The 26,131-nt window shown below is 48.8% G+C and overlaps 11 protein-coding genes across 11 annotated transcripts; 6 read left to right on the top strand and 5 right to left on the bottom strand.

Annotated features, from left to right (window-relative positions):
* Positions 1-368: 368 nt before the first annotated feature.
* N7516_001564 (amidohydrolase) lies at positions 369-1,983 on the top strand (the record flags this gene model as incomplete). The annotated part of the gene is given in 2 exon segments (XM_057214286.1): positions 369-1,547; positions 1,558-1,983. 2 exon segments carry the CDS (start codon positions 369-371, stop codon positions 1,981-1,983), a joined length of 1,605 nt encoding a protein of 534 aa, XP_057076169.1.
* Positions 1,984-2,501: 518 nt separating this feature from the next.
* Positions 2,502-3,851, bottom strand: N7516_001563 (60S ribosomal uL2 domain-containing protein; the record flags this gene model as incomplete). Its single annotated transcript, XM_057214285.1, has 4 exons — positions 2,502-2,887; positions 2,956-3,533; positions 3,685-3,738; positions 3,809-3,851. The coding sequence occupies 4 exons, from the start codon at positions 3,849-3,851 to the stop codon at positions 2,750-2,752; spliced, it is 813 nt and encodes a 270-aa protein (XP_057076168.1). The 3' UTR covers positions 2,502-2,749.
* Positions 3,852-4,797: 946 nt separating this feature from the next.
* N7516_001562 (uncharacterized protein) lies at positions 4,798-5,304 on the top strand (the record flags this gene model as incomplete). Its single annotated transcript, XM_057214284.1, has 2 exons — positions 4,798-4,983; positions 5,092-5,304. The coding sequence occupies 2 exons, from the start codon at positions 4,798-4,800 to the stop codon at positions 5,302-5,304; spliced, it is 399 nt and encodes a 132-aa protein (XP_057076167.1).
* A 182-nt stretch (positions 5,305-5,486) lies between these two features.
* Positions 5,487-6,836, top strand: N7516_001561 (uncharacterized protein; the record flags this gene model as incomplete). Its single annotated transcript, XM_057214283.1, has 3 exons — positions 5,487-5,504; positions 5,564-5,932; positions 5,982-6,836. 3 exons carry the CDS (start codon positions 5,487-5,489, stop codon positions 6,834-6,836), a joined length of 1,242 nt encoding a protein of 413 aa, XP_057076166.1.
* Positions 6,837-7,458: 622 nt separating this feature from the next.
* N7516_001560 (DUF1770 domain-containing protein) lies at positions 7,459-8,083 on the bottom strand (the record flags this gene model as incomplete). The annotated part of the gene is made up of 2 exons (XM_057214282.1): positions 7,459-7,680; positions 7,775-8,083. 2 exons carry the CDS (start codon positions 8,081-8,083, stop codon positions 7,459-7,461), a joined length of 531 nt encoding a protein of 176 aa, XP_057076165.1.
* A 140-nt stretch (positions 8,084-8,223) lies between these two features.
* Positions 8,224-10,000, top strand: N7516_001559 (adenosine kinase). The gene is made up of 7 exons (XM_057214281.1): positions 8,224-8,335; positions 8,395-8,410; positions 8,470-8,620; positions 8,679-9,020; positions 9,080-9,417; positions 9,479-9,592; positions 9,653-10,000. The coding sequence occupies exons 1-7, from the start codon at positions 8,284-8,286 to the stop codon at positions 9,687-9,689; spliced, it is 1,050 nt and encodes a 349-aa protein (XP_057076164.1). The 5' UTR covers positions 8,224-8,283; the 3' UTR covers positions 9,690-10,000.
* Positions 10,001-10,740: 740 nt separating this feature from the next.
* On the bottom strand, positions 10,741-13,836 carry N7516_001558 (uncharacterized protein; the record flags this gene model as incomplete). The annotated part of the gene is made up of 7 exons (XM_057214280.1): positions 10,741-11,760; positions 11,820-12,373; positions 12,434-13,024; positions 13,088-13,262; positions 13,328-13,454; positions 13,514-13,600; positions 13,661-13,836. The coding sequence occupies 7 exons, from the start codon at positions 13,834-13,836 to the stop codon at positions 10,741-10,743; spliced, it is 2,730 nt and encodes a 909-aa protein (XP_057076163.1).
* Positions 13,837-14,564: 728 nt separating this feature from the next.
* N7516_001557 (uncharacterized protein) lies at positions 14,565-15,395 on the top strand (the record flags this gene model as incomplete). Its single annotated transcript, XM_057214279.1, has 3 exons — positions 14,565-14,912; positions 14,976-15,065; positions 15,117-15,395. 3 exons carry the CDS (start codon positions 14,565-14,567, stop codon positions 15,393-15,395), a joined length of 717 nt encoding a protein of 238 aa, XP_057076162.1.
* Positions 15,396-16,063: 668 nt separating this feature from the next.
* N7516_001556 (C2H2-type zinc finger protein) lies at positions 16,064-18,820 on the bottom strand (the record flags this gene model as incomplete). The annotated part of the gene is made up of 3 exons (XM_057214278.1): positions 16,064-18,518; positions 18,584-18,638; positions 18,697-18,820. The coding sequence occupies 3 exons, from the start codon at positions 18,818-18,820 to the stop codon at positions 16,064-16,066; spliced, it is 2,634 nt and encodes an 877-aa protein (XP_057076161.1).
* Positions 18,821-21,183: 2,363 nt separating this feature from the next.
* Positions 21,184-24,035, top strand: N7516_001555 (STE11 family mitogen-activated protein kinase kinase kinase; the record flags this gene model as incomplete). The annotated part of the gene is made up of 4 exons (XM_057214277.1): positions 21,184-21,365; positions 21,421-21,494; positions 21,553-21,704; positions 21,759-24,035. The coding sequence occupies 4 exons, from the start codon at positions 21,184-21,186 to the stop codon at positions 24,033-24,035; spliced, it is 2,685 nt and encodes an 894-aa protein (XP_057076160.1).
* A 185-nt stretch (positions 24,036-24,220) lies between these two features.
* Positions 24,221-25,663, bottom strand: N7516_001554 (mitochondrial 54S ribosomal protein uL5m; the record flags this gene model as incomplete). The annotated part of the gene is made up of 3 exons (XM_057214276.1): positions 24,221-24,518; positions 24,575-25,270; positions 25,377-25,663. 3 exons carry the CDS (start codon positions 25,661-25,663, stop codon positions 24,395-24,397), a joined length of 1,107 nt encoding a protein of 368 aa, XP_057076159.1. The 3' UTR covers positions 24,221-24,394.
* Positions 25,664-26,131: the final 468 nt, after the last annotated feature.

Below are 26,131 nucleotides of genomic sequence, written 5' to 3'. Positions count from 1 at the left end.
CGACTCCCGAGCTCCATTACCGAATGACTTCACCTAAGTAGCGTTTGTCATAGTTAGGATATATCTGTTACTATCTATGAAGATAAAAATTATCTCGATCTTTTGATATACAACAGTGTTGTATATAGGTTGAGATAGGGCAGGTCGAGCCGGGACCTATACTGAGGGCAGGTCGAGCCGACTCAGTATGCCAAGAGCACTGGGACTATAGTCGAACCATACTGATAGTCGTTCAATATTAGCTATATAATATATCTGCTCGAAATATCTAATATAACATATCCTGTATAATTATCTTCGCATATAATTATTCTTTGCTCTGGGGCATTTCTTGCTTCTTCAGCTATTGAACTCGAAATCTCGAAAACATGGATAAAGACACCATCTTCTTCAATGGTCGTATCCTCACCCAGGCTGGCTCCGGTCTGCATGGAGAGCCCGTGTTTGCAGACAGCATGCTAGTGAAGAATGGGATCATCGCAGCAATTGGACAATACCAGCAAGTCCTCTCTGAATGTTCATTCGATGTGAAAAAGCGAGATCTCAAGCAGCAGACTGTCCTTCCAAGCTTTATCGATGGCCATATGCACCTTCTCCTTCTTGGCCAATCGCTTCGCAAGCTCGACCTCCGACCCTGCAAATCTTTGGAAGAAATTCGATCTACCATAAAACAGTACGCGGTCGCCAATCCCCGTATTCCGACTATTCTTTGCAAAAACTGGTTGCATTCCATGACCCCGAATGGTGTGACTGCCACGATGTTGGACGGAATTGATCCGAGACCCATCTTCATCGATGCAAGTTCGCAGCACTCATGCTGGATGAACACCGCTGCCCTGAAGGTTCTCGGTGCTGAAACTATGTCCGATCCCCCTGGCGGTACCATACATCGGGATGCCGAGGGAAAGCCTTCAGGTGTCATGGATGAAGGAGCTATGATGTCAGTTATCTGGCCATTCCAGGCAGTATCATCATCCAAAGAAGAGCGCATGCAATCGATTCTTCAAGCAATTCATGAATATAATGCGGCAGGATATACTGGCGTTATAGAGATGGCCATGGATGAAGAGGCATTCGATAGCCTTGTTACTCTCCGCTCAATGCAAACAGACCTCCCCATACGAATTGCCGCATACTGGCTCATCAAACCTACGGCAGACCACGAAGCCCACTCAAAACAAGTACAGCGTGCGGTTGAATTGAGTAAACAGTACAATTCCAGCACCAGCCCCGATCTTCGGATTGTTGGTGTTAAGGTTATCTGTGATGGAATTATCGACGCGTGCACTGCTTTCTTGTCCGAGCCATATGCGCCCATTGGTTCGCCTCCACCTATTTGGGAAGCAGAGTATTTGGATTCCGTTGTCAAAGAAGCGGATAGTGCAGGCCTTCAAATAGCCCTCCATGCAATCGGAGATGCAGCAATCAAAATGGCTATTGATGCAATTGAGAAGCATGCTAGTCCAGGGAGACGCCACCGCATCGAACATATTGAACTTGCATCTCCTGAGGATGCAAAGAGGCTAGAGAGAGCTTGGTCTGACGGCGTCCATCCAGCCTGTGCATGCTGATCCCTCTATTCTGACTGAGTGGCCACGTCTCATTGGGGAGGAACGTTGTGAGAGGGCATTTGCATACCGCGAATTCGCAGATGCTGGGGCTCTTATGGCGATTGGGACTGATAGTCCTACCGCGCCTTGGATGCCAATGAATAATCTTTACGTGGCTACCACGCGAAAGTCGTCTAGAAACCTTGAATACACCAAGGTTGTTAATGAGAATTTCCGTCTAGGGATGTGTGAATCTATTGTTGCTGCGAGTGGTGGTGCAGCACGCAGTGTTTTTGCAGAAGAGCGGACAGGAAGCCTGGAAGTTGGGAAATTGGCGGATTTCATTGTTGTTGAGATGGAATGGGAGGCAAATGCGTTGTTGCAGGCGAAGGTCAAAGAGACTTGGTTTGAGGGAAGGAGAATTTGGGGTTAATTGGATATTTGGAACGACCTGTACATAGAAAAGGCGTATAGGCCTCAGGATAGTATGACATGAAGTTGATGAAGGGGCCATAGAAAGGATGGGGAAAGGAGATGCAACTGGCGTTTGCACGACACCGTATTGCGCTGCGTTTGTGCTGTGTACTTCGTTTATACAACACGGTGAACTTCCCATTGCGCAGCTGTTGTGCATGGAGCATTATCACATAACAATGAGTACAGTATTGGTGTAGAATATACCTAATAACATTGCTAGACTTGTTTGGACTACACCAGTGAGATATGGGCTACATAGGTTCATATATACATCTAGTCAACATCAAAGGGACCGGATACATACACCCATGTCTTGGAGTTGATCTTGGAACTATTTGTAGGAAGAAAGCTTTGGGCTTCACTGCCGCATAGCATCGACAACAGGCCATGGCGACAATGATAATGCAGTACAGCATATATGCCGATGAATTACGGCAGACTGTAGTATCTACTAGGGTGATGGACAAGAACGAGTAAAAATTTAAAGGTGTATCATTCCACAGCCCGAAGGGCCTTTTGATTTCGTTTCTGCCCTGTAGAGGCCAACCCCGGACCTCTTTCCATCACCCTTTAATTTGTTCGACAAGAAAAAGGATGGTGTCCACAACCTTAATTCGCTAAGGGCGCACGAGACGCTCATCCGCAGGCGCCTAAGTACATTTGTCTCATAGCAGAATTCCATTTTCAACCCGTCACAAGAATAACTCCAAGAAAAAGCACCCTTAATCCTTGGTCTTCTGGGTACCGCGGAGCAGACCAGTTCTGCGGGCGGCAATGAGACCAGCCTTTTGACCCTGGGTAGCGTAGCGGGAGATGGTCGAGGCCTTACCGATGTGCTGGTGGTTACCACCACCGTGGGGCTGTAGAGGGAGATGTTAGAAATTGCGGTCCTGGATGTTATCCGGTCTGTGTATGGACTGAAACTTACGTGATCGACGGGGTTCATGGCAACACCACGAGTCTTGGGCCAAGAGTTGCGCTTGACGGCGAACTTGTGCTTGGCACGACCGGCCTTGAGCAAAGGCTTGTCGGTACGGCCACCACCGGCAACGATACCAACCATACCGCGGGCGGTGTTCTTGATGACCTTCTTGGCACCGGAGGGGAGCTTGACACGGGTCTTGCCATCCTCGGGGTTGTGGCCAATAACGGTAACGTAGTTACCGGAGGTACGGCCAAGCGAACCACGGTCACCAGACTTCTCCTCGACGTTGGTAACGACGGTACCCTCGGGCATAGAGGAGAGGGGAAGGACGTTGCCGACGGTCAGGGCAGCGTTCTTACCGGCGTAGATGAACTGGCCGGTGTACATGCCCTCGTTGGCGATGAAAGTCTCGGTGATCATCTTGAACTTGTAGGGGTGACGGAACTGGACCTTGGCGAGGGGAGCACCACGGCCGGCATCGTGGATGATCTCCTTGACGACACCACGGGTGTAACCGTGAGCCTCAGCGAAATCGAGGGTCCGGAATTGGGCAGGGGCCTTGTTCAGGCGGGTGTTGGCCGCTGTAAAGTAGAGAAAAAAAAATTCGATATCAGCACTCCAATCTCCTTGCGAATCTGTGTGGGTTTCCAATGGCCTCCTCTATTTCCTCCTCGCTGCTCGGGGTGCGCAGCCTCAAAATTTCGTGCTGGAATGATTTGCGGTCGCACTCACTGAAAATGGAGCCACGGCCCTTCCTCTGGTTGCGGATGACACGACCCATGGCGACTGTCTATACGAGGATCCTGTGTTAGTATGGAAGCCGGACAGAAGTGTCGTGGGAAAGTGGTAAGCGTACCTCGAAGTGAAATAGGCTTGTCGTTGACGAGTTGAGAAATCATCGGACACGGGGACTTGTGTGGGCTTTAGGGTGCGGTCGCTAATCTAACCCAATCGGGTATAGCGCATGGTCGCTTACTTGAATTGGCTTGAACTACAGCAACACAGGCATTTACAGAATAGGCCCTTAATCCTTGGGCTTTTTGATGTTTATAGATACTAATTGTTCTAATAAATTAAATGAAGTATTCGAAAATACTGTTCACTCTAAAAATCTCCATATAATCTTTATTTATGTCTGAAGAGCCTCTTTCTATGCAAGCCCTGTAGATTTTGGGAGGGCAAGTTATGTCATCACTACCCACGTGATTGCCAAGACCCGATATCGCCAAGACTTCTCGTTTTGGAGTGTTACTTCTCTTCCTAAGACCTCGGAACAGCCGTGTCTGTGTACTCCATACTTTGAGCTATTTTAGCTATGGGTTTGATGTGATGACATTGTCAATGAAAGGAGACCTAAACTGGCTTGGGCCATTCTTGCCTCTCAAACATTTACAGATGTCAATATCAAACGCGTTGACAGAGCTCGTCGCGTACTTCCAGTATGAAAGCAAGAGATATGTAAAGTCGTCTCAACCAGTTGCATCCATTTCTCATTAGGCCATTGCATCTCTTTGGCTGAATTCCTTTTTTTGAAAATACCAAATAGAGCTTCATCAGTCCTCGCTGGCTCTCTTGAACTCTATCTCTATACATAAATTTGCAAATTCCAAGCCGCTTTCATGCCAATTGTCTCATTTGTTTGAATCATGCTCTTCTAGAATACTGCAAGAAGCTCCAGTAAAAAAAACCAAAACCAAAAAAAAAAAACGTACGAACAAAGGGAGCAGTTGTGTCTGGAATCTTTTAAATAATTGCCCTTCGGGCGCAAGCTCGGTGCAGACGTGACGCTCGATTGCGCGCAACTTACTTCTTCTTCCTTCAACACCTACCCCCATCACCTCCACCATGCCTTCAGATTCAGAACTTTCATCGTTATCATCGGCACCTCCGACGGACGACGAAGATACTATGGCGATTGACCACCCGACTGGTATCGCAAAGTACTTCAAGAAGGAATCTGAGACGCCGCCACCGAAACGGGAACCGTCACCTCCGCATGAATACGTCGTGGCCGACAACCCCGATATTGCGGTGAGTTCACCTCGCACGAAGATTTTGCGCATTGCTTGATTTACGGACATGTATATGACGCGTTTGGCCAACAACAGGACACCCTTGCTGAGTTATCGCAATCTTTAGTTCATCGTCGCGTTCCGCGCGCGTTTCCATGAAGTGTTCCCCAAAGGAGTGCCACACTACGGCCCACAGGATATCGAGAAGGGGATTGAGGAGTCTTCCCCCGGCGAAGATATTGAAAGACTTCTATGCGCATTGCTTGGGCTTGTTCTAAATCGCAAGAAGGAAGTCGAGTATGGTCGCCACCCGTCGCCCGATACCGTGCGGAGTGCTTAAAGACGCGCGCGCTTTCCACTCCCACGCTATCAGTTATCAAGTTAAGTGCTAATGTAATTTCTGAAATGCAGACGAAACCACTTCACCCGTCCCCTGGAAGAAGCAATCCATACACATCAGTCGCAGTGGCCAAAAGAATGGGAAGGCAAAAACCCCTTCATGGGGGTGGCAGTTTTGCGACCATGTCCCCCGTGGAACGTGTATGTTCTTAAGACCTTCCACAGCACCCGATTTATGATTCTGATATGTCTCATCTTAGTTGCGTTTATTGAAGGTATTGATACTGTGGTCACTTTCGTCGTCCGAAGCGGTCCAGGCGAAGATTAAAGAATCCTACAAGCAGGCGCGTCACGATGATGATCTCAATCAACCATTGTCTGTCCAACCCTGGGGGCGGGATAACCTGAAACGTCGTTATTGGCTTATCGAAGGGCACGATGATACAAATTTCCGTCTCTACCGCGAAAGTAACCCGGCTCTTAAGCACAACACTTGGTGGAGCATCGCGGGGAGTATTCCCGAGCTGGAGGCCGTCGTGGAGAAACTTGAGGGCGAAAAAGGCACAAACTCGAAGAAGCTTAGCGAAAGAATTCGCGCTTCGATCCCTCGATTTGAGGCATCAGAAGAGGTGATTATCAACCTTGAGAGTACATTGGATTTTGCTAATAAATTTCTAGAAACGGAGACGCCGCGAATATCGTCTCGCACGAAAGGCTGCCTTCGTTCGTCCGGATCCTGGGTTCTCCATGTATGAAGGTCGTACACGCGGCAAGAAACTGAAATACACATACTCGGACGACGAAGACATCTTTTCTGACGATGAGCCTTCCACCCGTCGTTCTACTAGAAATGCGGTTCCTACGGAAGCTTCCACACAGTCTAGACGCACTCGATTCACGGCAAGCGGGAGGCAGATTCGATCTCGCGCCGGTGGTCTCTATGGCGAGGCTCTGTTGACTGGTCAACGCAATGGAACCGATGACGAAGAGTTCGATGAAGATGAGGAAGAAGAAGTAAGCAGACCGCAGAGGGCTCGGACTTCGACCCACCCCAACGGATACTCTGGATACGACGCCGATGATTTGGAGGATGCATCTGAAGTCCATTCAAGCGCGAATGAAAGCGGCAACGAATGGCGAGGCGCTGAAGACGATCTGGAGCACGATTTGGAAGCCGACAACGAAGAGGAAGAAGCAAGCGCAGATGAGTCAACCGGCAATGAGGAGCCAGAAAGCCTTGTTGTGCAACTTAGATATGGTAAGGGAGATGCATCTAGCAATCCGGAGGTCGAGATTGAAAAATCACCACCTGCGGAAGATATCGAAATGAAGGATGCCGGAGAAGCTGCAGCAGCTTCCTCCGCCAAACCACCGCCGACGACCCTCCCCCATCAATCAGAGTTGGGTGTGCAGCAGGACCTGACCACAATTGCACCTTCACACCCTTCTGCTCCGATACCCCAAGTCCCGACTAATCCTGCAGCAGCCGTAGCTGCGCCATCTGTTTCTTCGAACGGTGTGAATCAAACTTGAATCGTTTGACTATAAATTCGGATTCGCCTCAGCCTAGGCGTTTCCGCTTGCTTCAGTCAGACTAGAAAGAGACTGGGAATATACATTCTACGAAATGTTGCTAGATAGATCTTTTTGGATTGCAATTGTACTTCTATCGAGCCATGGATATTGGCACTAACGGAATACGAAGTAATGGAATGGAGGTACCAAAACATTGTCTTTCTCATAAGCAACAAGTTCAATAGTTACACAGTAGATATGACATGTACTCGAGATCTATACGGAGTTGTGCCAACTACGCAAATGTTGTATTCTCACGCGGCACCCCGTGAGGTCTGCCCGGTATCAGGTATATGGCAAGAGATAGGATAATCTACTTTGTAGTAGAGTCGAGGGATATAAGAAATACAAATGGGAATCAACAACAGCAGGCGCTTCCAATAGCGCAAACGCCAAAAATGCAAGCAATACAGTGTACACAGAAGCCAGTCACCAGACCTCTGAATTAAACTACTAACAGGTCGTATCCAATGCAGAGACGACCTCAGTCAGAGCCTGCATTGGAGAACTGGGCTGTGTAAAACTGCAAAAACTCCTCGAGCGTCAGTGTCTCCACTTCTGGTCGAGATCAGATGGGGAATCAGTGATTGAGGAAGCAGATACTCACATCTTCAACCTGTGACGCTAGTTTAGGGTCCCTGGTCGAGCCAATTTGCGGTAGATGCCAGTTGTTCACTTCGTACCACCATCTACGAACACGACTGCCGAGGGTGTGCCCGCTAACTGAGGCATTGCGATTCCAGAAGCGCCAGCCGGAGAGCGCGAGTGTCCAAACGGTTCCTTGGATCAGAGGGAGAAGTACCTAGAAGGGAAAAGATTGATGTGTTAGGCCGGTATTGCCAAATATATTGTTCTTGACACCCTAGGGGGATTAAATGAATCGCGGCACTGCATACCTGATCCCTAGTAGTAATCCACGCCACTCGTCCCCAGGTGTCGGCATCCTTAATGCTGGCCAGATAGCTTTGCTCGAAGCGTAGGTCCGGAAGAGGAGGAAGAGTCTGTCGCCGGTGGACCGGTCGAATTACTCGGCTTGGGTGGACAATGTCGGAGGCAATGCTGTTTGTTTCGGAGTCTGGGCCTACAACGACGGGTTGTTTCTCTGAAGCTGTAGTGGCTGGGTTGAGGTCATGAACTGGGTCAGGATTGTGATTGATGCTCGCAGATTGGATAATCTGGGGAATTTCCATAGCATGGCCGGCCATTTTGGTGGATTATAATATGATCAAAAAGCTTGGGGTGAATAGAAGCAGCACTTGAGCTCCCAAGGTCGTTCGGCTGTTACCGGTGGACCGGGGATTCGCAGTCCGCTCTTTTCTGCCAACCCCTCTATCTCCTCCATATCCCTCCCTCCTCCCACCTTTTTACTTCAATTCCATTCTCATCCTCAATTAATCATATCACAATGGCTGCTCCTCAAGGTTACCCTCTTCTGTGTCTGGAGAACCCTCTCCTCGGTATGTGAAGTATCATATCATCTGGACATGTTTATAAAATACTAACGTACTTACAATAGACATCCAGGCTCGTGGGTATGAATGAACCTGAAGTAAAATAATGCCAAGTTCCTCATGCTGATAATATTCCTTAGCGATGCCGCTCTCCTGGAGAAGTATGAGCTGAAGCCCAATGATGCTATCCTCGCTGAGGACAAGCACATGGGTATCTACGAGGACCTGCTTGCCCGCGATGCCAAGCTGATCCCCGGTGGTGCCGCTCAGAACACCGCTCGTGGTGCTCAGGTATGCATTAAAAAAACACTCTAGTGATCTGCAATATGGATATTAACAATCCTCTCAGTACATGCTGCCTGAGCAGTCCGTTGTCTACATCGGTTGTATCGGTAAGGACAAGTTCGGTGATGTCCTCAAGCAGACTTGCGAGGAGGCCGGTGTTCACACCGAGTACCGTGTCGATGAGACCCAGCCCACTGGTAAGTGTGGTGTTGTCATCACTGGCCACGACCGCAGCATGTGCACCCACCTCGCTGCTGCCAACGAGTACAAGATTGAGCACCTCAAGCAGCCCGAGATCTGGTCTCTGGTTGAGAAGGCCCAGTTCTACTACGTCGGTGGTTACCACCTGACTGTCTGCGTGCCCGCTATCATCGCCCTTGGCGAGGAGGCTGCCGCTAAGAACAAGGTATATCATTTGCATTCTGATTCATTTGACCTCTTGTCTAATCTATTTATTTTCATCAGACCTTCATGCTCTCCATCTCTGCTCCTTTCATTGCTCAGTTCTTCAAGGACCAGTTGGATAGCGTTCTGCCATACACCGACTACACATTCTGTAACGAGACTGAGGCTATTGCCTACTCCGAGGGCCACCAGTGGGGCACCGAGGATATCACCGAGATCGCCAAGAAGTTCGCTCAGCTCCCCAAGAAGAACACCCAACGTCCCCGTGTTGCCATTGTCACCCAGGGCACTCTTCCCACCATTGTCGCCATCGGCTCTGCTACCGGTGCCGTCGAGGTGAAGGAGTTCAAGGTCCGCGAGGTCTCCAAGGACTCCATCAACGACACCAACGGTGCTGGGTGAGTGATATTGATCCGAACAACCCCACATCTAATTTATGCTAACCTCTGTCCCCTATAGTGATGCCTTCGCCGGTGGTTTCTGTGCTGGTATCGTCTCCGGCAAGTCCCTCGATGACAGCATCGACATGGGCCAGTGGCTCGCCAGCAAGAGCATCCAGGAGCTTGGACCTTCGTGAGTTTTCCTCCAAGCAATACATTACAAGAATACCCACTAACAACTTTCAACCCGCAGCTACCCCTTCCCCAAGCAGACCTACTCTCGCTCTTAAGCGTTTATAATGTAGGCTACGAAAGAAAAAGCATAGACTACCAAAACACCTTCAACACATCTACCAACCTAATTTTGGAAGATTTTGTGCGATAATCCAGTTCAACAACCGGATGAGCACCACTTGACTTTGGATGATTCAACCCTCTATACCCAATTTTTCCTTTTCTTAAAACTTGATGACTTCAACGTACTGTCTGACCTCAAAAAATCGAACAAAACCCATACTTTCTTGAGAATTTTGTCCTTCAAATTATTTATGGCTATTCTTGTTACGGCCACTTGATGAATGAACATACATATTCGGGCGATCTACCTATTGATTCGCATGAAAGAGCCCATCCCCTAAACTGAAACTACTATGAAAAGAAGCATGTAAAATGCAAAATTGAATTTCAACTTCCACGACGGTGTCAAGAGAGCAACGAACCCCAAGCAATCTGCAGGGTCATACTCATTTTGGATATCACCGTAGGTTCGTGCGACATAATTCCTCGACGAAAGAAAAGACGACAAGACAAGGCTAAGGTTGATGGGGGATAACGCGGTTCCAGGTCATGTTGCATGAAAAGAAGAAAAGGCAGAAAACAGAACAAAACAAGCGTCTTCTCCGATGGCAGATTGCCCATTTCATATCCTCGTATTGATCATGTCGCGTGTTGAACGCACGTATCCGTCCAGACAAATCGCGAGGAGAGCGAGGACCGAGGCAGTTCCTGCATTCTGGAAAATAAAGAAAACAATATCCTCGCCACTAGAGGACCAGTGCGGGGATCTGTCACTTGTGAACTGGCTAGCAGTAATACAATCTCGTCTGGTCGTTGTAAAGGTGCATACTGTCAGAGTAGGACTGGATGTGTAGACTCAATGCAAACAAGGTCGCATCGCATTGCAGTCAGTACACAGGCGGTCACACTCATAGACAAACACAGTACACGCCAGGATAGTTGGAGGTCGAGTTGCACTATTAAATTCCGACAGCTTGCCCGGCTGGTAGTGTGATATGCATATGCACATAGAAGAACTGAAAAATGAGAGCTTGGATATTCGAATCAGCCTCCTTGGCCACAAGGTGGGGTTTGGCCGACTGATCCAAGCTGTGTTGCAGGCTTGCGTCCTCCGATCCCGGAGCTGTAGGGAGTTGCCCCTGCGAGGCTGCTGGCAATGAAAGCGTCATTAGCCCATGAGGGATGACTCAGGCCGCTGGACGTCATCTGGCTCGGGAGTTCGAATGCACCGAAGGTCGCTCGGCCATGATCCCAGCCGCTGGCGGTGGGACGAGCATGAGACACGTTAGACGACACCCACGGCGTGGGCATTGATCCAACATCCATCGAGTTTGAAAACTGAGGTTGGGTCATCAGGTGCTGTCGGAGCATGAGCTCATTTGCTAGCTGATCTTGCGACTGTGAGTGGTGAGAGGGCATAACATTCCCAACAGCCATGGAATGCAATGGAGCTTGCTGGTTAGGTTGTGGGCCAAGGCCAGGTTGTGGGCCAAGGCCAGGGGGCGTTCGTGGAGGGGGCGTGTCTCTCAGTGGTGTCCAAATACTGGGTAGGCTGGGGATAGCAGGCCGTGGAGTGTATGACTGACCCGATGGCACTCTGAGAGGCTCGGCTGCGTTCATGACTGGTGGGCCAAGCCCAGGTGGAGGGGCGATTGGGGTACTGAGTGGTGGGGAGTTTTCCTCACGGAACGGATATGCATTGACATTGACATTGGGTGGGGCATGCGTAGGTGTCGATATTTCCCCCGAACTCATGAAAGCAAATTTGTCATTGGGCGGGGTTTCATACGTGTCCGAGTCAACAAGTCGCTCAACGCCCTCAACGATCTCATGCATGTTGGCGGACATAGAGGCCGAAGCAGACTGGGAACCGCCGAACAGGCTTTGGGCCTCTGCAGCAGAGTATGGATGTTGAACGGTCTGTGGGATATCCTCGCGCTCGATGCTCGCAGCCGAAAGTGCATGCTGGCCATGGGGGCTGGAATAGAACTGCGGAGGCAGACCCTCTTCCTGATAGATAAAGGTCTTCTTATCTTCACTATCCACAAGAGCCACCGGAATTTTCTATAGGAGGTTAGTAATCTGCTTGCTTGTTTATAGTATCTTAAGTGTCTTTCACGTACTCCTCTCACAACCAAATCGAGTCCATCGATCACGAATTCACGAATCCGATAGAGCATTTCCATGTTGGGGTGACTTCTTTCAATCCCAATATCGTTCATCCGGGGCTTTGGCCGATGTCCACCTCCAACGTATCGACGAGAAGTGGCATCCTGATCCAGAGGTGCAAAGCCAAGACTTTCTTCGTCTTCTTCCAATAGATAATCGATCTCGGGAAGGCTAACCACATCGAACGAGGATGCGAGCAGGCTCAGTGTACCGGCATAAATTTTCCAGAACTCTTTGATTTGAATCGAGAGCGCCGAATCCTTTTCCTCTTTCTGCTCAACCAAAGACTGGCTATTTGTAAGTAGCCAGGAGCTGTAATGGCGAAGCGCGGGCAGGATCCGGCGAGCAACCACAGACACCTTGTCTGGGATCGGCATCGCGTCTTTACTGTTGGGATCTTCAAAAGAAGCAGTCCGTTCTAGTTCGACTAAAAGTATTTGCAATAAGGTGAAAAATGTCTTCACATTGATGCGTTGGAAAAAGACGCGTGCTTCCAAGACAGACTCATCTGAGAGAAATAGGTAAGCAAATGCATGAGACGAGCAATGATATTGTTTTGAATTCTTACCAATGGACCGGACCTTAGCAAAATCCTCGGCCGCGATATTGACGAGACAGAACTTTTGAAGTGTCCCTTCTAGTGAGCGTTCTCTAATTTCAACTGCTAGTTGACTAAGAACTTCGCTCTCTAACTCATCGTGCTCTGGGAAGTCGGTTCCCTTGTAACATTTGGCGTGAAGATAGAGAAACCACGGAGTCAAGGCCCTTCCAGGGATACCAGCATCTTCGGGGCGGATCAGCTCTCGTTTAGCCCAGGCGCTCATGATTTTTCGGAGTTCAATCTCCAGATTGCCCTTCGCAGTAGGATGAGGTTCTTGGGCTGAAAGTGCTCTGTACAGATGGTAGGTAGCACGAAGATGATTTCCATCCGCGAGAGCGATGATTGCCAATTGGTTCTGAGATGCGCCCGATGCAGGGTTGATCACCGATGCCAGATCATAATAACCGATGGCAGGGCCCCAGTTGCGATCCTTGGTGACGAGTTCCGATTCACGATAGCGGGAAAGATCTCCCAGCCGGATAAGGGTCCCATGGCATGACTGGAGAATGAGCTCGCGGACATCATTGGTGGGCCTGATATGAGGTTGGCCGGAAAGATCTAGAAACAACCGAGGGTCAGCGTGTCTAGAAACCCGGCGCGCGGATTGTGTGCTTGTCTTACTTTCAAAATTGAACTTGCGCGCAACTCTCTCCAACTCCACAATCCCCCCATAGCGCGACGACAAATGCTGGATGTATCCTCGGTAAAACCGCTGGCTTGACTTGATGAAATCGAGGTAATGGCGTTCGAGTTTCCGCCTTTCAACTGGTTTTTTCTTGCCGTATTCTTCGCGAAGCTAATTGACACATAGACACAGTCAGTGAATCCACCCCTGCGCAAAGCCTCGGTGGGGGTACTCACGCGAAGCAACTGCTTGCGAAACCGATTGTTCACTTTCAAGTGCGCATCCCAAAGACGAGTCTCCACATCGGCCTCGCGAGCAGCATGGAAGTCGAGGAGAATTGCATTTTGAGAAGAGGTCCGGAACCTATGTGCAAAGATGTTATGTTAGCCTTGATTCGGCGTGCGCGCGCGGGGCTCACTGACTCGGAGAGAAAATGTTCGAATTCATCGAATGTGCGCCGTTCTTGCGAGAAGCATTGCAGAAGCTCCTTCTCAGCTTCTATGGCAGTCCTGTATCACATCACTGGTCAATGTTCACAATCCAGCCGAAATCGAGGGGAAAGCACTAACTTCCAGGCATCCGTGAACCAGGGCGCCATCAGGAAGTTAGCCCGGGAATACCGAGCGTCAACCTCGCCGGTCAGATGGCTATGGCTTGGAATATCAGCGGCGGAGGAGCCATCAGTATGTGAAAGACATGGGGGAGCACGCTGATGGGGATGAGAGCCGAGAGTATGAGATTGCATGAATGCGGTTTCGGTCTACTATCCGCTATGATTGGTGTTGCCAAGGCGGGAGGTATCGTGTATCCCGTATGTGGATTACGGGTTTTATTTCCAAATCAACAGAGTCGCAAAGGGACAAGTTGATAACACATGCGCCAAGTCAAAGAAGGTGAAGATGAAGGTCAAGATGCTGAGAATGTAATAAAAATAAATCTCACAGTGTTATAGATCGCTCGGCGGGCGACATCATACGGAAGGTTGTAGAATTCAATGTTAACAGTGTATTATAGCTGTCTGTCCATGTTTTCGGACTACATATGTAACCTCCAAGACTATAATAAGATTAACTATAATAAGTTCATATCTGATGAACTGTTTATACGAGATGTCAGTACTGCTACATATACTGTTGAGGTTGCCCAAACCCTAACTAAAGTAAGAGACTATGTAACTATCTAACTAATAACCTGAATGGGAAAGTAAAAGAGACATTGTTATCCAAGTAACTAGTTACAGTATGAACTACATGTATAACTAACTAGTTAACTAGAAACCTAACCGCTCGTCTCCTCTTCTGACCCCAAAAAGTTATAAACATACGGAGTATAAAACCTCATGTATTCTATTCCGAGAAGGCGGAGAGTGGAAGAAATTGTCTCGTATGGTCACTGTCCTCCTCCGTACGCTTATCCTCTTGTACTCTCGCCAAGGTGACCTATCAATTGACTATATGCAAGGTGAATTAGACCATGTCGAAACGATTTCGAAGTCGCTCGAGATCTTCATCTCTCGATCATGACACAATATCAGTATCATCACTCGCAGTGAATACTACAACTCCTCCTCCTGAGCGTAACAAGCTCATCGACAGTGGTACCAATATCCTTCCCGAAGTGATGCATTGCTCCTTACCGCCTCACCGCGAGACACTCTCGTTCACGTCCTACGAAGATTACGAGGTCCATTATCTTCAGTCCCATGTCAACCGCTGTTCAGTATGCAGCAAGAACTTCCCCACTGGTCATTTGCTCAACATACACATCGAGGAGAACCATGACCCGTTAGCTGCGGCGCGGCGAGCCCGTGGAGACAAGACTGTAAGCTCTAGTCCGCTTCCTACCAGATCGGTTGATACGCACTTTACTAAACAAAAGCAATAGTACGGATGTTTCATCGAAGACTGCGAGCGGAAATGCTCAACCCCACAGAAAAGACGACTACATCTTATCGACAAGCACATGTTTCCCCGGGTATGGTTCCAGCTCCGAATAACGCCCTTATGTTACTAATATTTCCTACAGAGTTACAACTTTTACATTGTTAATGATGGCATCGATGCTCAAACATCTATGCTGCGACCCATGAACAGCCACAGACGACGCATCTCAACGTCATCTACTCTAGAGGGCAGGTTGCGGCGCCGAAGCTCGGCGTCTCAATCGAACCCACCGGCAACAGCAATCCCCGAGAAGAAACCATCAAATGACATGGACATTGACGAGCTGGAAAGGTCTATGTCTGCTTTGAAGTTCGTGCCTGCAAGCGTCACTAGAAATCGCAACAAGGTGCCTGGCAAATAGTCTTCGACATAAACATTGTGCTCGTTTGGGATATTAAAACGCGGCCCTTCATATGAGAGACGATGTAATGACCAAAATGGATAAACACATATGACTACGACATATACTTTCACTCTCCTTTTTGTTTTGTCTATGTAGGGGCCATTCCCTTCCAGGTTGTACCACCCAGACTCGACTACTAGGTAAAAAGAACAAGCTCAAGAATGGAAAACAGAGTTACTTTTGAGATCATCACTATATGCAAGTTCTAATAGAAACAAAAGGAGGACCAAATGAAACAAGATAAGAAGTTGCTATTGTCCACAACAAACACCAGTAGGGTATAGACAGCACTAAGCAAGTGACGAAGTCATAATACATATAGACCAAACAAACATTGAACGCAAATAACCTTATGTCCCAGTTCCCCATATACAAAAAACTCCCTGAGACAACATCCAAAAGAGAAAACATAGGATCATTAGTATGGCCATTTCAGAGATGCCATTAATTTTTTTTTCTTGGCAAAGACGTTACTGGTATCTTTGTACCAAAATTTTGTGGGCCAAGCATGAAGCCCAATCTCCGTGTGCCATGGAGGCACACCGACATTTGCCGCACCCGGAGGTTCTTCAACTCAATAAAACAAAGATCAACCTCCCAAATGACAGATCCCCAAAACCCTCAAATTAGAATTCCAGAAGATCCGCATACGCATCCAAGCTTGAGCCGACCAAATCAACAATCGCCCAGCTAGTATTGCCCTTGAAAGTCCGCGCCCAGACTCGGACAATCGCAACACTAAGCTGCCGCACCTTGTAAGGATTCGCCATGAACTCCATATCCAGTGCGCCAGGGGGATCAACAGCCATTTCGGTTTCATCCATCATGCTCTTGATCCACAAGAGCAACTTCCGCTCATGCTCCGACAATCTCTGCTCAGACTGCGTTGTAGGAATGGCAAGCAGCCAGCGACTGAGGAGGAAAGCGCATTCCAGACTGCAGAGCGAATGCTGAATGCTCCAGAAGAACGAATGTGTCCTTGCCACAAAGTCAATCCCCAGTCGTACTGGGATTGAAAGAGCATGGGCTGAGTGAAGCAGCGCCATGATCAGCCGTGGGCTACGTGCGATGGCAGGGGACTCAGTCAGAGCCGCTGCAATTTGGACTGGGTCTTGCGTGATGAGGTGACGGCAGGGACCCAAATCAACATGTAAACGGATGTAGGCGAGCCCCAACAGAGCTGTGGAAGTGAATGCAATTGGACCGGCCGGATTCTGGGGATCGATGCTGGATTCGGGTGTACGCTTCCATAAAGCCTTCCACGCACTCAATGAATTGTCCAGTACATTCAAATCGTCAGGTCTTAAACTAGTGCCCTGCATATGAGGTGCGGAAAGACAGAGCTGTCGAGCAAAGAAGATCTGCTGGATGATGGCGTGGATGAGGATATAGTTTCCAAGGGGGGATATAGGTGCCGACGGAATTGACATGGATGGTTTCAGGAAGAGCCTGGAAAAGGCATCTTGGAAAGGCACGTCTGTCCCATGCCTGGTGCGATGAACGCGGCGCCACTGTGGGGCATTGCTTGCTTTCCAGAGCTCGTGAGAACATGGCATGTTCAACTTCAACTCCCCGTTCAAAATCAAAGGAGGGATGTTATACATGATGGAGTGGAGGTTGAAGAAACAGTACACAATAAGCTTTGTGCGTCTGTTGCCTTCTCTCCGTACCCACTCCTCCCAGCTGATAGGGTCTGGGGTGGGAGGTGGTTCAGACAAGCCATGTTCACGCACAAGCCTCGCCAAAGTACTCTGGAGCGAGAGAATCTCCCGCAAGAGCTCTGGGTGTCGTTCCCAGGACGCGAAAACAGTCAGCAGCAAAAATGTTCGGATCACCTCCATATGAGCATCTGAGTCATCCAGCGTGTATATTGATGCGCTGAGCGGTGCATTTTGCATTTGCTGATGATGTTGGAAAGGGCTGCTCGTCGTGTTAGAAATCATCGATGAACCGCGAGAGTTAGGAAACCCAGATTGTGGGGATATGTAGTTCCATGACGGCTGAGGCACCTGCTTGCTGTCTCGGCGACGAAGTCGCTCTAATAAAATTGTCTTGGCTGCATGAAAAAGGTCGATGCCACGGCTGTTTTCAAACCGATAGTGTGAACCAGCAGCTGCCAGCGCTAGCGTAAGTTCAGGGGAAGCTTTAGCAACCGATAGCGTAGGGACATGTATAAACGGAAGATGTTCGTTCAATCCGTTGATATATCCGGCGAAGAACCGAGATAGGGCATGCCGCGATGGCGGAACAAATCCTTTCGGAAGAACATACGAAAACTCTTCCAGTTTGGAAATGAACGCTTGGCGATCTGCGTTAGAGATGTCCCACGCTGGTCGCGTACTCTCATCGGCAAGACCAATACGATCGTCCATTTCGTGCGACTCCGGTTGAAGTGATGGCAGCCGAGATCCAAAATTCGAGAAGGACGGGTGGTCTTCCGCGGGTCCCCGCGGGTCATTCATGATATCACCGCCAAGTCGTGCTGATATCGTCTCACGGGGCGGTTTTGAATCGATCGTCATACCTGGCGGTAGCATGGGCTCCTCGACCGACGAGAACACGCCGGAGTCCCAGTCAGACGACAGACCCACACTTTCCAGAAAAACCGTGAAATCCTGGACAGGGTCCCCAAGATCAGTAAGATCGAGAATCGAGGGCTCTACGCCATAATTATCGGCAATTGCCCTCTCCTGGACATGAGGAAGTGGTTGTGATATAGGGGCGGCTGAGTGTGGTGGTTTTCTCATGGACTCTAGGTTCTCCTGTTGACCTTCCAAAGCGACATGGCTGGCGGCATGAGATAGAAGATTTAAATCATATCCCCACGAGGGATTAAAGTGAGGTGTATCTATAATTGATGGGGTCTGAATCTGGACTTCAGATGGTGTTGGAGGCACTTGGGTGTGGACTGGAATGGCATCTGCAAGCTCTAACATGCGCGACTCATGATGGGCAGGTTGGATGTGGTTGGGCTGGATTGGTATTTCATGGTTGTTTTCGTGACCATTCTGAACCCGATGTTCTCGACTGGCTGCACTTTCAGCAGGGTGGACTAATCGCTCATGTCGCACTAGAAGGTCACTGCAAATTTATATTGATAAGCGATTGGTATTCTATTCCGGGGATTAAGCGCAATAGGAGCCTACCTCCGAGCAAATGACTTGGAGCAAATATCACATGAAAAGGGTTTCTCCTTTGTATCTGTTGTCCTACATTAGACGAATTCCAAGGAGCCAGGAGCAAGAGGGGGTTACTCAACGGGTGCGGAGATGGCGTTGGAGATGCTCTAAGCGAGCAAAAGATCGACTGCAATATTCACACGACAGAGACTTTCGGTGAGTAGCACCTTTCTTTTTAGATTTGGCTGACTTTTCGTCCTCCATCGTTTTTGGGGTTTTGGGGATGGAATGGGGGAGCGCACTAGAGAGGGGAAGAATTTGAGGCTGCGGGCTGTTTGAGCGGGGAAATTGGACTAAAACCCCCACAGTGAGGGGACGGTCACGTGTTGTATAGAGTTATATGACTTCAACAAGTATACAAGCACATGGGATTCATATTTTTCCCTTCTACATATGTAAAATGGTCTGATCCCCTTATCTAGGGTCTGAAATGTGTTGGAGATGAGCCTAGTGGTTGGTGCTGGTGCTCAGGCCGGGTATGCATGCACTCGGGTCTCCACTGGTGCGGAGAGTGTCATTCGGTTGCAGATTGTCCATTGTAAATAGAATGGGCTGGGAAGTACATATAGAGCATCGATATGATAGCTATTATGTCTGTAGCAACCTTGGTATTGTGGAAGACTTCAGGTAAAGGCCGTAGGGCTCCCGTTTAAATGCTTTATTGCTTTATTCATACATAGTAGAAACCACACATACTTCATAAGGTCTATGCTTCCTTTTCTATTGAGTATAAAGTAGTAGATAGTTAAATAATAAAAAGCAAAACAACATGGGGGTTCTTAGTGTGTTGAAGCATAGTATGAAGCTGAGAGAGTAGAAATATATACTTCGTATTCTGTCTTGCTTTCTACTCCATTGAGATAATATGGCTTTTTAATTGAGTTCAATACATTCCGACTAGGGATGAAGTGCATAGTTACTACTACGAAGTAAATTGATCCATATAACTAGGACAAGCCTATAATTTAGTTGGGCAGTTTCACCTCACAGAGCCAGTGTTTCACTGGTGGGGGCTGGTATCACCTTTCCGTTTTAGTGTTATCGCCGTTGTCGGGCTTAAGTGGGATTGAAAAGTGAATACAGTATAGAATTGGCCTAACAAATAGCCAATCTGAAAGTTAAGGTGATCTCTATCTGAAACCTTTCCTGAGCTCAGAAGAACTATAGTAGCCGAAAAGATGGTGGTGCTAACCCTAGCTTTTCTCCAGTGTTGATACCACTGGGTATAAGCAAACTGCGACTGGTTTATGCGGCTGGTCCACTATAAGATGTTGTCCTGAATCAGACAAGCCGATGAGACCCATCAAAGGATAGCACACTAGCACTATGTCAGAGTAGGGAACTTGCAGCTCTTCGTCTTCAGACCATGAAAGACGTAAAAGCCACTGATCAACATTTATAAGCATATTTCTATTTGATTTATTACTATCATTTAATTCATTCCCAAGGTTGTTCTTTATATTTTCTCAGATAGCTTCTCAGACGCAAACCCTAAAAGCGTAGACAACTAGTTATGTACGGAGTACTCTGTAGGTGGATACCTACATACAACATATGGAGACATCGGCAGAAACAACGTCGAGACACCGTCGAGACACCGTCGATCTATATTGTCAGGCAAGGGATGGCAAACTATAATCTACAGCTCATAACCTTATCAAAGTTCTCTGAGTACAGACATTGTACTCCGTACGTGGTCTTAAAAGTAGAGAAAGTGACAGTAGGATAGACCAACTCATATGGTTAAATGCAGAGCCCCAAATTTCCAAATTGTTATTTGCTTCAAGACTACAAACACACAAGTGAACTCATATAAGAGCTATTATACAATAACTCACTATTTGAATATTTAGAACCAAAGTGGGTAGTGAGACAGCTCAGAGATAAAACGCGTGGAGCAATATTGGGCTTAGTCCCCCCCCTTGGAGACGCCTAGGCCTCCAGGGCTGCATGTACCACCTTAGTCAGAGAACTCCCGGTTCACGGGTGTTTCCAAGGTTCCAGCCCTGGAGGTTTCATATCTTAAAACTTCAAACTTCATCTTTTAAAACTTTGACCTTGTTCTGATTTCTTTCGTCTCTGTCAATCTCCTTTTCATTCCCAAGTGGGGAGTCGTGATCTTGATAACCCGATCCCAAAGCACACTAAGTGGCCCCGATCTCACACCTTTCCCCCCAAAAAAAGCTCAGACGGTAAGTTGCATCGTTGAGGTCACTCATTTTGATTTTGCCCGCTCTGCTGGAATCACCCATTGTTTTATCCTGGTCGGTGTCTTCCAATACTTACTCATTGTGGTCATCTTTACTGTCTTGTTCTCTTTCCCGACCCCTCAGCAACTCCCCCGCGGGGGCTGAGAGACTCAAAACCGACCTTGAACATGCGGCTGACTGAATAACTATCAGGGAACCGAGGTTATGTGTTGACTTGACGCCGCATCTTTCTTCGGATCCCCCATTCAACTTGACACGGAGGACCCCCGAGAGTGTGGAGGAAAGAACGCCGCGCCGATCAATCGCAAGCGACCAGCACGTGAACCCGACGAGTCATTCGCTTGACCTGATTCAGCCATGTTGGCTCCTAAGCAGTATTCTGCACCTACGGGTACATCTTCATCCCAACAACCGAGCGCATATCACCCCAATTCGTCCCAAAGACCCGCGACGGCCACAAGAGCTCAGGATGGCATGGGGTTTGCTAGCCCAACAAAGTCGGAGCTCTCGGAGGGGCAAGATGAGTTTGCATCAGTCCGGTAAGGCTTCTTGAAAAATGACCCGAGATTCCGCGCTGATTCCAACCATTTACAGCGCCTGGGATGAGAGACAAGTGGTCGCCTGGCTTCACAGCATCAAATGTGGGCAATACGAGTCGATATTCAAAGGTACGCATGCACACAGCCGTCCCGACTTCGCACCTAGGATATCATTAATCATTTATAGCCAACAATTTCAATGGGGATAACTTGCTTGAATGCGACCAAAAGATCCTGCAAGAGATGGGCATCAAGAAAGTTGGTGACCGAGTGCGCATCTTCATCGCTATCAAGCAACTTAGAAACAAATCCGGAACAACGTCACGACAGAAAAACATGGTGGGTTGTGTGATATTGCTCGTATCTTCTACTTTATGCTAATCTTCGACACAGAATACCCTAGCTGCGCTCGAAGCCACAGCACTTTCAAATTCCTCCCGCCATACTCACTCCCGCCTACCATACCGACGCACATCTCAGCTGGCTGATGATGGTTATCTAAACAGCAAATCTCTGTCTCAGCCTACGTCGCCACCAGCCGGTGACTCCGAAAGAGGCCCATGGCGCAAGGACTACCTTAATCATCCATCTTCAGGTGGCTCAAATTCTGGCCGAAATCCCGGTACTCCGAATGAAGGTCGACCGAGCTCCCATCCTCGAAATCCTAGTCTTGATGGTCTCACGATGGGGCCTCTCCCGTCGAACTCCCCAGTCATCCGTGTTATCCACACCGGTGGACAAACCAAGGTGTTGGATGTCCGGAACTGCAGAACAACGGATGAAGTTATTTTGTGTGTCTTGAAGAAACTGCAACTTCCTGAACACCAATACAGAAATTATTGTTTTTATGTTTTGGACGGATTGGACCCAGAACAATCAAATTGCCGGAAGCTCACCGAATCGGAGCTCATGGAGATCTGCGATGGCTTCAACAAGTCTGAGCGAGGTCGCTTGATTCTACGGAAGATTCATGCTGGCGAGCCCGATGAAGACGAGCTTCGTCGTGCATCTCAGCTTGCATATGATGAAAGCCAGGCCACCCACCAGCACGCTCTGAGTAATTCCAACCAACGCCAGAAACACAAGATCCAGCAACTTACCGGCGAATCTTGGCATAATATTAAACAGCCGCTTTCTCCGCTAGGCCCTAGACATCGCCCATCCAACTCTAGTGTCGACGAATCGCAAGGACCGAACAGTGAACGCAATCCTGTGGCTAAACTCCGTTCGTTCTTCGGACAGAGACCTCCAAGTGAGATGATTATTCATGAATTACAATCATTCTTCCCCAGTCATGATCGAGAAAACATCGAGAAGACCATGCGCAGATCTCAACGTTTGAGTCGTGCCGCAAGTCGTATGAGTGTCATGAGCAACTACAGCGTTGCATCAAGTATGAAAGATGCCCCTCCTCTACCGCCATTGCCCCAATTACCTCCAATACCCAGCATTGCCGATGCATGGCTCCAAGGCCCTGGGGTGGCACAGGCAGTACGAGCCCCGCGACCCATTTCAGTTTCCAGGTTCAACCTACCTCAAACCTCGTATCGGGATTCTATTGCATCTAGTTCCCTTCATCCACTTCAAGAAGAGTCACCCACTGAGCCTAACCGAAAGTCATATGTCTCCTTTGAGAGTGGCTCCGATGAACCAAACCTATTGCGCGGGTCGCGACAGAGCTTTGAGAGTCTCAGTGTCGCGGCCACAGATGGCGGTTCCTTTAACGATCGAATGAGCATGATTGTAGCCGAAGATGGCGAAGAGGAGGATGATGGCCTTGTAGACTTCCTGGCTGGAAATAACTTTGCAGCAAAGAACTGGATGAAGGGATCGCTAATCGGAGAGGGTTCTTTCGGAAGCGTTTACCTGGCTCTTCATGCTATTACTGGAGAGCTTATGGCTGTTAAGCAGGTTGAAATCCCATCTGCTACCAAGGGAACAGAGTTCGACCAGCGGAAGAACCTCATGGTCAATGCTCTTAAGCACGAGATCGAACTGCTGCAAGGCATGTCCCACCCGAACATTGTGCAATATCTTGGCACCGTCGCCGACGACCAATATCTCAACATTTTCCTGGAGTATGTGCCTGGTGGATCTATTGCTACAATGCTGAAGCAATACAACACCTTCCAAGAACCACTTGTCAAGAACTTCGTTCGACAAATTCTGGCCGGTCTATCATACCTCCACGGCCAGGATATCATCCACCGTGATATCAAGGGTGCCAACATTCTGGTTGACAACAAGGGTGGCGTTAAGATCTCCGATTTTGGTATCTCTAAGCGTGTCGAAGCATCTCATCTCCTCGGCGCCCGCGCCAGTGGCGGCAGCGCTGGCGCTCATATCCACCGCACATCCCTCCAAGGAAGTGTATACTGGATGGCACCCGAAGTCGTGCGACAGACCGCGCACACCAAGAAAGCCGATATTTGGAGTTTAGGCTGTCTCGTCGTCGAGATGTTTATCGGTGCCCACCCCTTCCCGGACTGCAGCCAGCTGCAAGCCATTTTCGCTATCGGCAGCAACAAGGCTCGCCCTCCTGCGCCAGACCATGTGAGCCAGGAGGCTGTGGATTTCCTCGACATGACTTTCCACTTGGACTACGAGCAGCGGCCTAGTGCTGATGAACTGCTCCGGTGCAAGTTCCTGGCTGCACCTATCGTAGCATGATCAGCGGTAATTATCTTTATCTTTATCTTTCTTAACTGTGTCTCCGCGATACATGTATGTATGATTTTACGTATGATGGTGAAATTCCCGTCTATTGGTCACTTATTTTGGCCCTGTGTTTCTTTTTTTGTTGGTATACTACAACTGAGCAAATGTTCCTGTTGATGCTTTCTAACCATCCTGTGTGCTGTTGTTCGCTGTAAATGTAGATTGAATTTAAGCCAAAGATAGTACACGATTCCGAATAATCACAACGACCATTATTGCAGGTCTTCTCTAAAGTTACATGCTGGATATCACAAGACCATCCAAAAGGAGATATAATAAAAGACCAAGAGTAATCACCAGGTAAACCCGATTTAGTTCACAATCTTGCCGTAGAAAGGAATACCCATGGCACTCAAGAGGAGTCGTGCATCCTTGTCAGTTTTGGCGGTAGTGTGGAGAGTGATGTGGCAACCGGGGATCATCTTGGGAGGATACCTATTGAAACAGGGTTAGCCTTTTGACACAACAATATAAACGCAGAGCACACTTACATATCGTAGTTGATCTCAAGTTCCGGGAACAGAGCAACATTCTCCGGAATCAGACCGAAAGTAATGTTACCACTGCTATCACCACTGGAACCCTTGACACCCTCCCAGTCCTTGATACGGGGCAAGACGACATCAACCAGCTTACCAAGGAAGTGGTACATATTCTCGCCACGCAGCTCAGCCTTAACAGCGACAGAGTCACGGCCCGACGCAATACCCCAAGGAGCAACGTTAGACTTGGACTTGAAAGTCTCAACGCGGACGTTGGAGATAGCCTGAACAGCAATACCAGCGACGTGCAACCAAGAAGAGTTCCTCTCCGCCGCGGCGTTCTTGACATAACTGTGGATTGTGATGCGCTCGACTTCCGGGATGTTGTTGAACTTGATCGGCTTACGGAGAAGACGCAGGACGTCGCCGCCACGGGGTCCGCGGAGGACACGGTTCTTGTGGTAGGGCGAGCTGTCGTCCCAGTCGCGGAGACGGGCAGACTTTGGGGGAGGCTTGAAGCCTGGTGGTGTGTGCACGTAGCACAGGGCCATGATGTCGGGGGAGACGGTTGAGTCGAAGGTTTGCTCTGCTCGGGGCGCGGAGAAGGGACCTGGGACGAACAGCCGGGAGGAGGGGTGGGATGGTGGCGGCGGTTGGTGAGGGTGGAGAGGACCACGGTTGTATTTGGGGGAGCGGAATTGGTATCTGAGATGAAGGGGTTGGGGTTAGTTATTGTTCATTGAATGCCTTTCCATGTTGTTTCCATGTCTGCAGATGCGCATGACTGGAGATGTAGTCGGAGTAGACTTACCGGCCTCGGGGAAGCTGGTTCTTGCGAGCAGCTGCTCGTGCAAGCGGGTCGAACGATGCTGCTGCGCTGTTTGGGACAGTCGTTGACAGAGAAGACGCCGATTCCAGCTCGGTCAGGTGGTCCGACAGACGCCTCGCCGGGGCTTCATCGGAGACATTGCGGCGCGATAAAAAGCCTTGAGGGCGAATTGATGGCACTGAGGCCCGGGGCAATGCCCTGGTTAGGTATCTGGATGGCTCTCTGGCAGCCATTCTGTGAAAAATGGGGTGTGATGGGTTAGTGATCATCCCGGACCCTTCCCAAAAATTGTTCGCGCAGATACTCCAGTCACGTGGGTATATATTAACGCCTTACAAAACAGGCATGACATCCACCTAACCTAACACGACCTAACACCCGTGGACACTTGGATACTAAGTCAACTATTGCTCGGCCTAGGTGATTCATGGCCCATCGACTCACTCCATAGTGATATATCTGTCTACTTTCTTTTATGACAGAGTCTATCTATATCCTCGACTGGTTTCAAACATGGGGCTTGGTTCCAACGCCAATTGCAGCATTTACTACTACAAAAACCTTACTCAATTCTCAAAATTGGTCTTTAGGTGGTTAGAAAGCAACTCTTTACTCAACTAGAATACATCACTTAGGAGGATCCTCACTGGGCGGCTATTCGAAGGAGGAGCTTGGTGAACGATAGTGTATTCATATGCTTCTCACCGCCCTCAATCCTCCGAGGTTCACCGCCAAAT

The sequence above is a fragment of the Penicillium verrucosum genome (genome assembly GCF_028828655.1).
Source record: "Penicillium verrucosum strain IBT 35672 chromosome Unknown utg000001l_segment0_segment0, whole genome shotgun sequence".
Taxonomy (NCBI): Eukaryota; Fungi; Ascomycota; class Eurotiomycetes; order Eurotiales; family Aspergillaceae; genus Penicillium; species Penicillium verrucosum.
Note: the sequence above shows the minus strand (reverse complement) of the source record. Positions and strands in the feature narration are given on the sequence as shown.

Excerpts from the sequence above, each read along its gene's own strand:
- N7516_001559 (XM_057214281.1), top strand. The coding sequence starts at position 8,284 with ATGGCTGCTCCTCAAGGTTACCCTCTTCTGTGTCTGGAGAACCCTCTC. Across the intron at positions 9,021-9,079 it reads AGGCTGCCGCTAAGAACAAG|ACCTTCATGCTCTCCATCTC; the intron begins GTATATCATTTG and ends TATTTTCATCAG. Across the intron at positions 9,593-9,652 it reads ATCCAGGAGCTTGGACCTTC|CTACCCCTTCCCCAAGCAGA; the intron begins GTGAGTTTTCCT and ends TTCAACCCGCAG.